This window comes from Amblyomma maculatum, unplaced genomic scaffold (genome assembly GCF_055883805.1).
Source record: "Amblyomma maculatum isolate TAMU_Amacu unplaced genomic scaffold, ASM5588380v1 scaffold_19, whole genome shotgun sequence".
NCBI classification, from domain to species: Eukaryota; Metazoa; Arthropoda; class Arachnida; order Ixodida; family Ixodidae; genus Amblyomma; species Amblyomma maculatum.
The window spans coordinates 6,790,407-6,803,176 of NW_028146744.1; the positions used below are offsets into that span (position 1 = coordinate 6,790,407).

General features: G+C 43.7%; 1 protein-coding gene across 1 annotated transcript in view; it reads left to right on the forward strand.

Annotated features, from left to right (window-relative positions):
• LOC146171619 (nose resistant to fluoxetine protein 6-like) overlaps positions 1 to 12,770 on the forward strand; it is a 217,512-nt gene that overhangs the window by 158,887 nt on the left and 45,855 nt on the right. Inside the window, exons 9-10 of the mRNA XM_084586464.1 lie at positions 9,112 to 9,277; positions 12,640 to 12,719. Coding sequence (XP_084442590.1) covers positions 9,112 to 9,277; positions 12,640 to 12,719 — 246 coding nt within the window. The remainder of the gene's footprint in view (positions 1 to 9,111; positions 9,278 to 12,639; positions 12,720 to 12,770) is intronic.

Consider the following 12,770-nt stretch of genomic DNA (forward strand, 5'->3'; position numbering starts at 1 on the left):
CATTGGCATCGTTCCAAATATGTGACGTCACAGCACACACACACACACACACAAAGAAAACGCGTTCTTCCGTGCTCACGGTCTCGCTGACTTTGACCAAAATGGCCACCTCCGGTTGTCCGTCGGTGTCGCCAGTGGTGTCACCTCGTTGGGCTCCATGGGGTGACACCGCTGATGCAGTGAAGAGCGGAACAACGAAGCGGTTTTGCGAAAACTCGACAGGGCTGAAATTCGCCATCAGGACTCGTCGTCTTACCTGTTGTACTCTGCTGAGCAAACGATTATCGATCGAATTGAGTAAATGTATGTATTTTTGCTGGAACTCACCATGCATTTAGAACTTTTTGCCGGCACGGATTCACTCGATTAAACCATGTTCCAAGCGCTACTCGTTGGTGCAAGGCGGTAGGCCGTGACGTCATGGTATAGCTCAGCAGCTATTGGTTGGAGGGGGATCCTTTGATAGCAGTATGCCGCTTTTTTCTTGACCTGTATCCGACTATAATTATGCGCGCATTTGAAGAAGGATCGGCGATTGAAGCCGCACACGTGGTATAGCGTCACGCAGTTCTTACGTTTCTCTGCAACATTCTTGCGGATCTTAAGGGGGAACCATGTGCGCCCTGACGTGATTTTGACATTTTAAATTTTCCTGGTTGGCTAGCAAAGGTAACTGCATTTCTTGTGTTTTTTTTGTTTGGCTTAATTTTGCGCAACACATTTTCTGCAACAGTTGTGGAGCCTTTCAAAAATATTCATTCTGTTTTGGTCTCCGTAACTTAACGTAGTTGTCTCTTCATTCCGCGACGCATGCTTGATGGGGCTATGCTAGTTCCCTAAAACGCGCCGCGACGCAGCTTATTAACCCCAAAACGTGACCATACCACGGTCGTCCAATATATTACAGTTTTATAGATAATATTGGACCTTATTACTTTTTTTCTGAAATTTGAGCGCCCTAGTCGCATTCCTTATTGCGAAATAAGTGGCTCAAGTTGACACCGCGAAGATCCTTCCAACGACAGCGATCGCCATGTTGAAATGCTTGGTCACGTCACAGCTCGACACCGGCCAGCGCCGGTGCATTGTACTGCGTTCGCGCTTGCTAACTTGTCTCGTGTACTGAGCGTGCTTCTAAAAGCTGAAGCACCATTTAGTTCTCGCCCACGGCCGTAAACACCGTCGCGCCGCCTCCAGCGATCCTTGCGCCAGTGTCAGAAAAGCGTGCTAAAGATTGCCGTATTATAATAGCCCCTCGAAAAATGAATTTAAAAAATAAATGCTTCTTGTGAAATGCCGACCCATACGGTGGGAGCTGTTCCGCTGCTAAGGCATTGCCGAAAATAATCATTTCATTTACATATGAAACAGTGGGGTTGAGAGTAAACAAGTTTGATGATCGAGTGGTCCACTTACTAAAATGACTCTCTGATATAGTACAATGTGCCATCCGCTGTAGCTTTGATGTGAATTTAGGCTTAGGGACGATTAGGGAGTAGCAGACAGCCAGAGGGCCGTCGTCCTTCGTGTCCGCTCACGGGCGCCGTTGCTGTAAGCTTGCGGCATCCGGCCTCATGAGCTTATCGTCTACTTTCGCGATGCGGTCAAGACTTGGGCACCGTAAACGATGCTGCTAAGACGGCATTGGGTGCTTCGATGTCGTGCGCCCACTACGCTGCAGCGCTGTCGGGCGGTACCCGAAGATTGTATAAAAGCGCCGTCGGACGATACATTGCGCATTTTATGTGTTGCTTTTAAGACGCTTTTCAGTCTACTGTGTGTACACTGTTTGAGCGGGTCAGCTCGTGCGCCTTTCGTGCTCGGGCGCCGACGTGCACCTCAATCCCACAGGTGCCGCTATTGCCTAGGTTAAAAGGGATAGCAGAGATCGACGAAAAACTCAGTTTGCGATAGCCTTTGTAAGCGGCATGACTGATGTTTGGCCGACATTACCGCGGCTTCACGTAACCATGGTTGACGTTGCTCGGGCACAGAACATGCAGCAGACGGCCTATGTCGTCACCGGCTGCCCTGGTTGTCAGATCGGCAAAGATATCTGCAGCTCAAGTTTAGTTGCTTGGCACATCAGGAATCAGATGCAATAAACTATTTATATTCCAAAATTTGTGTCATGACCCCTTTAAGCCACGTTTCAAATAGTATGAACAGGTAACTGCATGGATAAAGCGTTGATTCTGCATTAAGCACCTCTCTGCGGTCGCGATACTGCTGGAAGAACGCAACGATGCCGTCGATGTTGCATGGCATACGATGAAGGAACATTATTTGCTGGCTCTTGGAAACGTTAAGGAAACTTGAAGGTCGCTCAAGCTTCGCCATCACTGCAACTAAAGGCCACGTATGAAATATATGTGCATACCATGGCCTCATCAATGGCCTCCAAACAGCTGTGCCTTTTTCAAGAGCGGATACGACGTGCCTCTTGAATAATTGTATGACTAGTTGTATGAATAATGCTACAGCAGAAGGCTCGATCGAACATTGAAATTTTATGTTCCGCGTGATATTCCGCGTCATCAGGCATGCTTGATACATAGACTTCGTTTAAACGTGGCTTTCACACGCAAGCACTTACATTTAATTGGACAGATGGACTCGCCGGAATGTTCAACTTGTAGCATCCCAGAGACTGTGGACCTTGTATTATAGGTGTGTCCAGCGTATGCGTGCGAAAGAAGTGTACTAGCCGCTTACTTGAAGCGTTTGGACAACAGACCTCTGTCGGAGGAACTGCTGCTGGGCGCTTGGCAGGACAAAGGGAAGGGTGTCCAGGCAGTGCGTGCTCTTTGCCGCTTTTTGTGCGCCAGCGGACTTGATTCGCGCTTGTAAAGCAAGCTACTGTGTCTGTATATGTATTTCATATGCCTTCTCCCACATCGTCACCCATCATGACTTTCTTTCTTCTCTCCTTCCCCTTCCCCAGTGCAGAGTAGCAGACCAGATTTGAATTATTCCGGCCAACCTCTCTGCCTTTTCCTTTCCATAAATCCATCTATCTATCTAGCTATCTGTGCATACCACATGTAAAAAAAAACGTAAGCATAAAAAAATCTTAGTGACCTATTTGTAGCGTCCCCGTCTGGCACGCAGAGGCCTGGGTTCGACCAGTTTTTGTGACACTTTATTTTACCTAAATATTTTTATTGTCTAGTCTTCTCCCCACCCCCCTTACAGGAAAATCCCTACCAAATATAACTTCAGTTTGAACCTTCACTGATTTGCTGGCTTTTTTTCAGATTCTCGAATTATTGTTTTCGACGGACGCCATCACCGACAATGCAGTTTTTTTTTTTTTGGTCTTACGAGCTCATTAACGCGGTCATTTTAAACATTCCCGGCACACCCTTATATGCACGCAGAGATGTAGAATTAGAAAATATCAAACAAAGAATAGAACGGGAGCCTCAGCTACATACCTTAGAAATGGTGTACTCGGCGCTCAAGGTCTTCGCCCCTTTGATGCTTAGTCAGGCCACCGTATCTGGCAGTGGTGCTATTGTAGTCAAATATTATCCGTCAGGACTCCGTTTCACTTCTTACAAGCTTACTACGTCACGATCTATGGTCTTGGTCGTGTTGTTCTTTCCCGATTGTGCGCGTTAGGCACAACAATGGAGTAATTAATGAACAAGGTTCACCCATATTCAGTCGTATGGTGACAAGAGAACGCTATGCTCCTTTGACATAAACACGCTGGGCGAAAACAAATTCGTCCTTGTTCAGGTTTCGAACCCTGCCCTGCCACCTGACCAACAGCGCTAACCAAGGCAGCCAGCAAAACGGATGGGAAGGCAAGAAAGTTGGAGTCCTTTCTTTCGAAAAGAAAGGGGAAGCCAACGCAAAAGGCGGCAAGCCTGACTGGGCTCCAAATTGATAAGCAACACCAGTCTCCAAATTGATAAGCAACACCAAGTGAGCCCAGTGTTTTAATGCTTCAGGGGACTTTCTCAGGATTGAATGAAATTTGTCATAACATATGAGACACTCACTGACTCACATTCGATCCACTCAACCTTTTAGATTTATCTTAAAACATAATTTTAACACGGGTAGGCACAATCCTCGAGCAAGCCGAAACGTTTTTTTTTTAATTTTTACATTAGCGCCAATGACTCTATTTTGACGAAATCATCTGTTATTACATTTTCTATAACATTAGTCACGCCCGAATCGACCTGAGGCCATCGGATGGAAACTTGGTCACGAATTCGATGTAGGAAATACCAACGATGAGGTTTCAGAGTAGGCCTCCTCCACAAGCTTGAATTCGCATTGAGAACGCGTTGAACCGAATCGAACATACTCTCTGCCTCTTTTGAACCGATTGTGTGCAGATGTGGACGAAAGAAGAAACAGTCCAGTAAACTGCTTTGCTTTTGAATGGAACAAAAGTATTCTGACGCGTTTACATTTCAAGCGACGCAATTATAGCAGGCTTTGCAACCGCAACAGCGAACAGCAAAACTATTTACTACCTAGCTAGCTAATGCAACATCGGCACTGCATTTCCTTTCGTGAAACAGCAACACTTGAATGTCGAGATTGCTCAGCAAATCCTCCGTGTAGGTTCTCATCAAGCCGCTTCAATTTTGTCTTCGGAGTCATTGCAAAAAACACATCATGACTTGAATTTGATCGCTTTGTACGCACGTACTAGCACTGAAAATTCCGTTTTTTTTTTTTTCGTTTATAGTATTACCTGGGATTATTCGCCCCAATTTATTCGAAAACTTTGCAACCCCCAATGAACCATATAATTTGTAAGTCAATCTAGGATGTATAAACGTATTGCTAACATCAATATTTCGAAATATGCCCTTGAAATGCCCATGTAAAGTAGAGCGTGTTTATCACCTTTATCGAACTTCCGTTCAACGAAACATTCGATATATCTAACTCTGTACCGTTACCCTACAAGGGCGGTTTTCCTAACTGTGTCACACAGTCACTTGCCGCGTTCAGAGTCGGGTCGGCTGTGCGCAGCTAACCCTTGGCAGCAGTCGGCCTACAGACCACCTGCTGGGAGCGTTCACGTTATAAAACCGCTGCACGAAGTGAACACCAAGTCCAAATGAAAGTGGCCTTCGGTCTGGCATGATTGCTTTAAACGCGACACTGCTGCTATGCGGCAAAACCATAAATCAAAACACTGGTATTCGTGCGGTGAAGCTAGCCTTGCCGACCAAAGGCTTGAGGCGGCCTGCGCGGCCTGCGCGGCCTGCTTGACCACCGCAGAAATCAATTGTACAGTATCTGAACTGAGTTATTGTTACATTTATAATGTTCCGCTAACAGAATTAGACTTGTAGAGATTAGCGATGGCTCTTCTCGAAGGACTGTATGAAACAGCTTTGTCTTCAACCTTAAAAAATTACAGGGTCTCTCAGATGTCTCTTAAGAGGAGAATGGCGAAAGCCTACCCTTTCCCCTCCCACAATTTGCCTTTCACTGTTTTCCTCTTATTGGAGTTCATTGCAGTGCTACATATAATTACAATTGGTTTGCAGGAAACGAAATCCACAGCATCTGTCACACTTTTTCCGGCAAGTATGAGTTTGGATGGTACACCATCGCTCCTGTCGCATGAGGTTCCTTGGCGTGCGTTCAAGTGTGGGATTGCAGAAGGCAGGAACGCAAGACAAGAATACATCTCGCGGACTATGACAGATCTCATGCACAAATCTCGCGCACGGAATTTCGTTCCAGGAGCCTAGAAAGGCTCTTAAAACTCAAAGGGCCACGCTGCGCAGGACGTGAGCCCCGATGTGTTCCTATAAAATATTCAGAGCGCGCAGTAGCTCCTGCAGAGCTGCCCCCTCTTTTCAACGTCTGGAGCAAAATCACGCTTCTGTGTTATAGAGAAGTTCATCTTTTGGCATGTTTGATATATCGAATTATGAATATATCGAACTATTTATCGATCCCCTTCGAGTTCGATATATCCGAAACCAACCGCAAACATTTATTTCTCTCTTTTCTTTTATAACTTATTTCCAGTTTGTTTTCTTATGATATTGATCGTTCCGTTTATTTCGTTGATCAAGTTCGTATTGTGCACGTGTTTTTTTTTTTTTTTTAAGTTGTCTTTTTGCGTACCACGCTTCAAATCACCTTCAAGTAACAGTCCCGGCCAGAATAATACAGAGCACGCCTCGGCGATAAAATATTTTCTAACGCTTAAGCTGGCCACTGTTAGGAAGTACTTCCCACATACGTCAGCACATGCCACTGAAACGATCGCGTAGGGTTCTAGCACTCTCCGCGTTTCCTCTAACAAAGGCGTGAGAAAATCTTTAACAACAGAAGCGTGCTCCGTAGTACTATGGCCGTAACTGTAAGTGCGTTTTTATATAACCGCTACTAACATAGCGCCTTACTTCATTCCTCTTCACTCACTCCTTTCGAAGTACGGGAAGCTCAGAGTTAAATATTATATGAGGAATGCCTAAGGAAATTGGACAGTAACAGATGGGCAGCTAAAGTATTTAAATACCTGTACTTAAAAAGCCTTGACTCACAATGGAGGAAAACAACTAGGAAACTAACCAGTATGCTGGTCACAAGGATGAAGAAATAAAGAGCGTTAAGCAACAGGTGAAAAACACAGAAGGTGAAAATTTTATAAATTCGATGGAAAAGAAACAGAGTGTGGAATTATACCGAAAGTGGAAAAGGCAGATCGGGAAGGAAGCTTTCTTTGACTACTCAAGAGGCAGTGCCCTACTTTTTGAAGCTAGATCAGAGTACCTTAAAACACGCAGCTACAAAAAGAAATTTAACAATGAAGACGACACATGTGCAGTACTTGGTAAATCCACAGACACAATTAACCATATTATACTCGAATGTAATGGTATCCATCCGGAAGTTGATGCAGGCGCATTCACTCTTCTTGAGGTCCTGGGGTTTAGAGATACCAGTGGCCGGGTGAATAAACCGGCGGTGGAAACTAGCAAAAAACGACTGGAAGATTGGTGGCTCAAAAGCAGAAAAGGGACATAAGTTTAGTAATGTAGAAACAAAAATTCAGTAAATAGAATGATTGTATAGTTAACTGGTCTAAAATAATAATTAAGATATAGGGGAGAAAACGAGCATGACAGCAACTGCTAACAACCCCGTTTCAAAGTAGAAGTTGCTATATTCCATCCATCCACCTATGCGCTGATCAACCAATGAATGCCTTGTTTTGGCATCAGAATGGCAAGCAATATAAACTTCCGGGGCGTTTGAAGCCAGCTATCTCTTACTTATGGTGGATGAGTTTTGATTGTTTTCCTGCAGGAGCATTAACACCTACATTATTCGATTTTCCTTGGGTGGTTGTGAGGTTTCCTTCAAGCAACCGCTCAAATAAAAAAAGAAAGCAAAGTTCGGTGCCAGTAAGTATGTACCCCTGCCCAAGACAAAGAGACGGAAAGCTTCATTGGCCTGTGCGTTAGAACACTCCGCCACCTCGTTTTTTGTGTTCGCCCTTTTTTCTTTAGCCGACTTATCACGCGATAAACTTCTAGTATTTCACGCTCCACCTCGGATTTCGTCGTCTTCATCGTCTTCATCTCTTGCGACAAAGGGGCACTGAAGACCTGAATTAGGCCGCCTTCATCTTATAATAAAGCGTACAGAATCCATTAGCGATTGAGATAAACGTAGCAAGGTGCCCAAACAGAGCAACAAATTACATAACGTGTGCTAATTCCCTCTGCTAGTTTACCTTTGCTTAGCCAGGCTAAAGTTTTCTTTAATGTTTTTCTCTGCCGTGCCTCTTCAGTTTTTTTCCACCACAAGCCGTGCGAAATGGATTAGAAATTTTCAGATTCTTTCTATCATTTTTTCTGTTTCAATTTTATGAACTAACTGCTTCTGAAACATATATTCAGTATTCTTAATTCCTTGAATTCAGGTAGTAAATGTGATTTATCTGCGTCCTGTTTGTCCCGAGTTTTCTCATCTTTGTCTAAATGCAACAGTTAGTAAATTAGAAAAATTATCCTAATTACTAATTAGTTATTTTAAGAATAGAAATTGCCTGTGGTGCGCCAGATGGCTGGCAGCTTTATACAAGTGGTTTCGTTGGATTCAAATGTTTTATTTTGTAACTTTTGGATAAAGTTAGCTTGGACACCCTGTGTAGCATGGCCTAACGTAAATTGGTATTCTACGATTGTATGCTTACTAACATGTTTGTAATTAGAGAGGTCACAAGATGAGCTGTGTGGTCAGTGCCCCAGTACTAACTAGATGTCAACAATGAGGGGCCTGGTACTGTGGGTGAGAAAGGAGTCTGAACCTTTCTGGGCACCATAAAAATAGAGAATACTAAATTTTACTGGTACAAGCTGCAAGCCAAACGCTTGAGTGAACGGGCGTTTGTGAACCATAGGTTTTCTAGGAACCAAGGCAGAGCAATAATACTTTTATTTACAACAAAAAAAAAACACAATGACAAGACACTGAAAACTATAGCCAAGCCAAGGGAGAAAAAAACCGAATGAGCGAAAAATTCACCTTTCAACTAAATTAGGAAAAAGAGTCTTAAAACGACATTATCAATGCCCTTCCCTCCCCCCCCCAAAAAAAAACAAAAACAAAAACAAAAAAAAAAACATATATAAAAATGGGTATTCCTACGAGAACTCGGGCATTAGCAAAGCCAGTGAATGCCGGCTTCGCTCACATTGTCTCAGAATAAAAAGAAAGCCACGCCACCCAACACATCTTAAAATACCCTTTACACTCAGCAAATGTTTTACAATATTTAGGCTAGTAGAACAAAAACAATTGTCAGAGAGGGTGCCATAATAAAGGCATAGGAACGCGAGAAAACACTGTTTCACACGTTTAAACCAATATCAGCTGACTAGCTGGCTTGAAAACGCAGAACAAATTTTTTTTTTTCTGGGAATTTTGCATCCCGTAAATATTTCTTGATGACTGTGACCAGGGCTTCGGGTACCATCTCCTTGTGGCATGTCTCTGTCCATGTGTGAGGTACTACATATGGTGCGCGCGCGTGCACCTCCTGTTTGCCGCTATTGGCATTTGTTGTCAGGCATGCTAAAATATTGAAAATGATTTCTTTCTTTTCAGGCTCATACCTCTGGCACTGCTCGTGATGCTGATACTGTTCCTGGAGCCTCTTTTTGGTTCCGGCCCAATCTGGAAAGAGAAAATCACTCCTGACGCAAGAAACTGCGAGCTTCGATGGTGGGCGGTGATGGGGGGATTCTCCAACTTTTTCCACATTGACGACACAGTAAGAAAACTACGATGTCGGCTGTTCTGTCCTAAGCATGAAGTGGCTACTCATTTTACACACCAGCCGTCTCGCTGATAACTTGTCAGCACCCAGAAGCCTACGCTGTTCGAGCTTCGTGATTCCCGACTGTAATAGATACATGTCGCTCATAATTATTCATGATACTGCACAAATGCAGAGCTCTATCCCGAAGGATGCATTAAGCTAGAAAAAGGGTGCTCTTATCACAGAACATGGGAATGAGAATTAAAGCTGATGCAAAAGAGCTTCTCTACTGAGCATAGTTGTCTGCTCGCGGTCTTTGTCTGCCTTTATTGAATAAATTATTCATTTAACATCTCAAGTGCGCTCAAGATATGCATTCCGTAAAATAGCGTGAAACTATAATCTGTAAGTACGTTCGCGCCATACCCAATGATTCTCCGGGCACCTATCACGAGGAAAGAAATCATATGAGCGCCGATTGTGTTCGTTCCACATGAATGCTTCCTGCGTCGCACGGCAAATGTGTTTCCGGCCACTCACCCCCAGCCAGGGGAAAAAAGTATTACTGGAAACAGAACACTATGGAATATTGTCACGTAGTGGTGACAAGGTCGATGACACAAATGAAGGGTCGGTGATTGCACTGAAGAAACTCTTTATTGGGCTGACTTGCGCCCGCAAAGGAACTAAGAAACTCGGCGGCGGCGATAGCAACAAACGTGCTTGTCGATAACAAAGAATGCCCGTCACACTCGTCAACGCTCAATTTAAAGGCTGCTCTGAACAATGTAGATGACGTCGCAAACTGCTACTAGCACAACCAGGAACATTGTAGAAGCATACGCGAGTGATCGGAATCTTCGAGACAGATCTCGGCGCAGCGTTCACGACAAAGAAAATGATAACGCGTCGTATCGCGACAACCAGCATGAACAAACACGGGATACAGAATTGATACGCGTGCCAGAATCACAGTGATAAGGCCGCATGCCGGCGGCTGTTAAAAAACAAATACAGTTTTGAAGGTTTCGCGGCAATATAAATGATATGTAAATAATTTCTATGTAAATAATTTCGACTACGTAGGGTTCCTAAACATGCTCTACCATCGCACATCACAGCCATATTTTCGTTTCAAGTCGCCTCCGGAAAAGACTGAGCGAATACTTCCCGTTTTTTCTGCACTATTAACTATGCATATGAAGTCGTCGTTTACAGCAGCGAGCTTCATATGTGATAATCAACGCTCTTTTTCTGTATTCGGGACCTACAGTACTATAGGGCCTACGGGCCTACATGCAACATTCAGGACCTACAGTGAGAACTTGGGGAAGGCGAAAATCATCGCGAAAAAAAGTGTCGGACTCACGGCGCACTATTTACAGGTACTTAGTGTTCAAAGTATGGCTTGTATAGTAATTGGAATTGCGGCTGTCTTAAGCCGATATATGCTTGCCTTCTGGGCTGGGCATTCCAGACGATATAAAGTAAGCCGTTTTATTAATGACCTCCACTTAAATAAGGCTCTTATGTCGGGGACCAGAACATGCATTCTATCGCAATGTGGTTATACCAGTTTTTTTCGTACATATTTAGCGCCTTTTGGTTTCATTCGTGTTATTACCAAAGTTCTTGATGCGTTTTGAGACATTAAAGATAAAGCACAAGCTGTTCCCCACCCAACTTTTGTTCGAGTATCAATGCAGCAAGCAAAAGTACTGAAAGGAAAAAAAAATAATTGCAAAATTATTTTCACCGGAACGTAGATGATATCAGTGTGTAATGTACAACCTACACTGCTCTACGAGAAGTAATCGTCAGCTAGCGTACGACGTATTTTGCTGACGACAACACTGTGGCCCGTACGGATATTGTTTCTGATAAATTTCTGGCTGCGCTCGAGTCCCAGAATTAGGAAATATGGTTGAGATGTACTCTGGCTTTCGCCTCCGCATTAGTTAGCGACCTTATATCTCGGGTGCACGGAGGCGCCTTGACGTACACCGCCGCAGTATATCCCAAAAGATGGGGTCCATAAAAAGCTGTTCTTTTTCGAGTTGTTCTCTCCTTGAACCAGGTGGCATGGAGAGATCTACGAAAACTACCACCATGTTATGCAGGGATAGGCGGCTTGAGTTTAAGTGCACCATCGGCGTGATGTCATACACGTAAATAATGCGAAAATTATCAATCATTCACGTACTTTCTCTGGCATGCGGCAGTTAGAAATATCATTTAACAAGCGGAGAAAGCGACCAGGACTTTCCTTAGATATTTTGAAATACCCTTCAAATGGAGACTATATGGTATGAACGCTTTATATTTCCTAATACACCAATGCTCCTAAATAAATGCAACGTTTAGTCAATAAGAGTAAAGTTTATTTTATTGACAACTAATTGCGAAGATTGCACATCAGTGTCATCAAAAGAGGTTTTATTTTAGGGCGTCAAAAAAACTGCCATTTTTGAGGGCTAGAAATGCCGCGTTCTTACTCGCCGTTTAAGACAAATGCGCAAATTTGTGTTAAAACGGTCAAAACATGGGCATTTATTTCTGTGTGTCCGGTTTCCAGTGGGCTAATTTCTTTAGAGAATATAACCTCAACGGCAGTGATACAGCGTAGACGGCAACGGGTCAAAAACAAAGAGGACACTCTTCTGAAGGGCGCTTCCGCTCAAGGCGAAGGTGTTGCCTGCTATAAACCAGAAATGAATATAAGTATGTTGCTGCGCTTAACAACGTTGACAAACCAAGTCTGCGCATTTCCTTTTTTTTTTTGTGTGCATTCATTGTTAGTACACTAACAGTCTTCGTCTTCTGTCACTTTAAAGTTTCCCTTGGAGTGTGTTCGTTTCAAATATGATTTTAAACGCAGAAATATACCTTCAACTTACCTGCCTAAATATACAAGGTCATACGCCAGCTGCCTTTGATGTTGCGTCAGCGTTGCGCTTGCGTGTGCCATTGTCTGGCTTTATTAGTACATGAGGCTTTGTTCAAGATGTTGACGTGTCTAACCTTGCATAAGTGATGCACGGAATTGCACAAGCTTAGACCATGATTTGTGTTTTGAGTGTTGGCCAACAATCAATGCATTTTCTTTGGTTCCCGTAGCAGGGTAGCAAACCAGTTGCTTTTACTGGTTAACCTCCCTGCCTTTCCTCCTCATCTTCCTCCTCCCATAGAAAATTACGCCCCCCAAAATATGGATGCATTTCCAAGTCTTGCCTTCATGGCTAACCCTACTTCCCTTATCTTAAATTTCTGCAAGAAGCTGTTTCGTCAATATTTTCTACTATGAGCGCGACATAGTTTGACAGCTGACAGCAGACTTGTCTTCTGACGATAATGTTCGTTCTTGTCTTTTACAGTGCATTATACATTACTGGTACATCAGCGCTGACCTTCAAATTTACGCTTTGGTTACAGCGTTGTCTCTCTTTTCACTCAAGTAAGTCAACCAATTTGGCTGTCTTTCTAAGCTGTACCGCCTTGCTGCCGG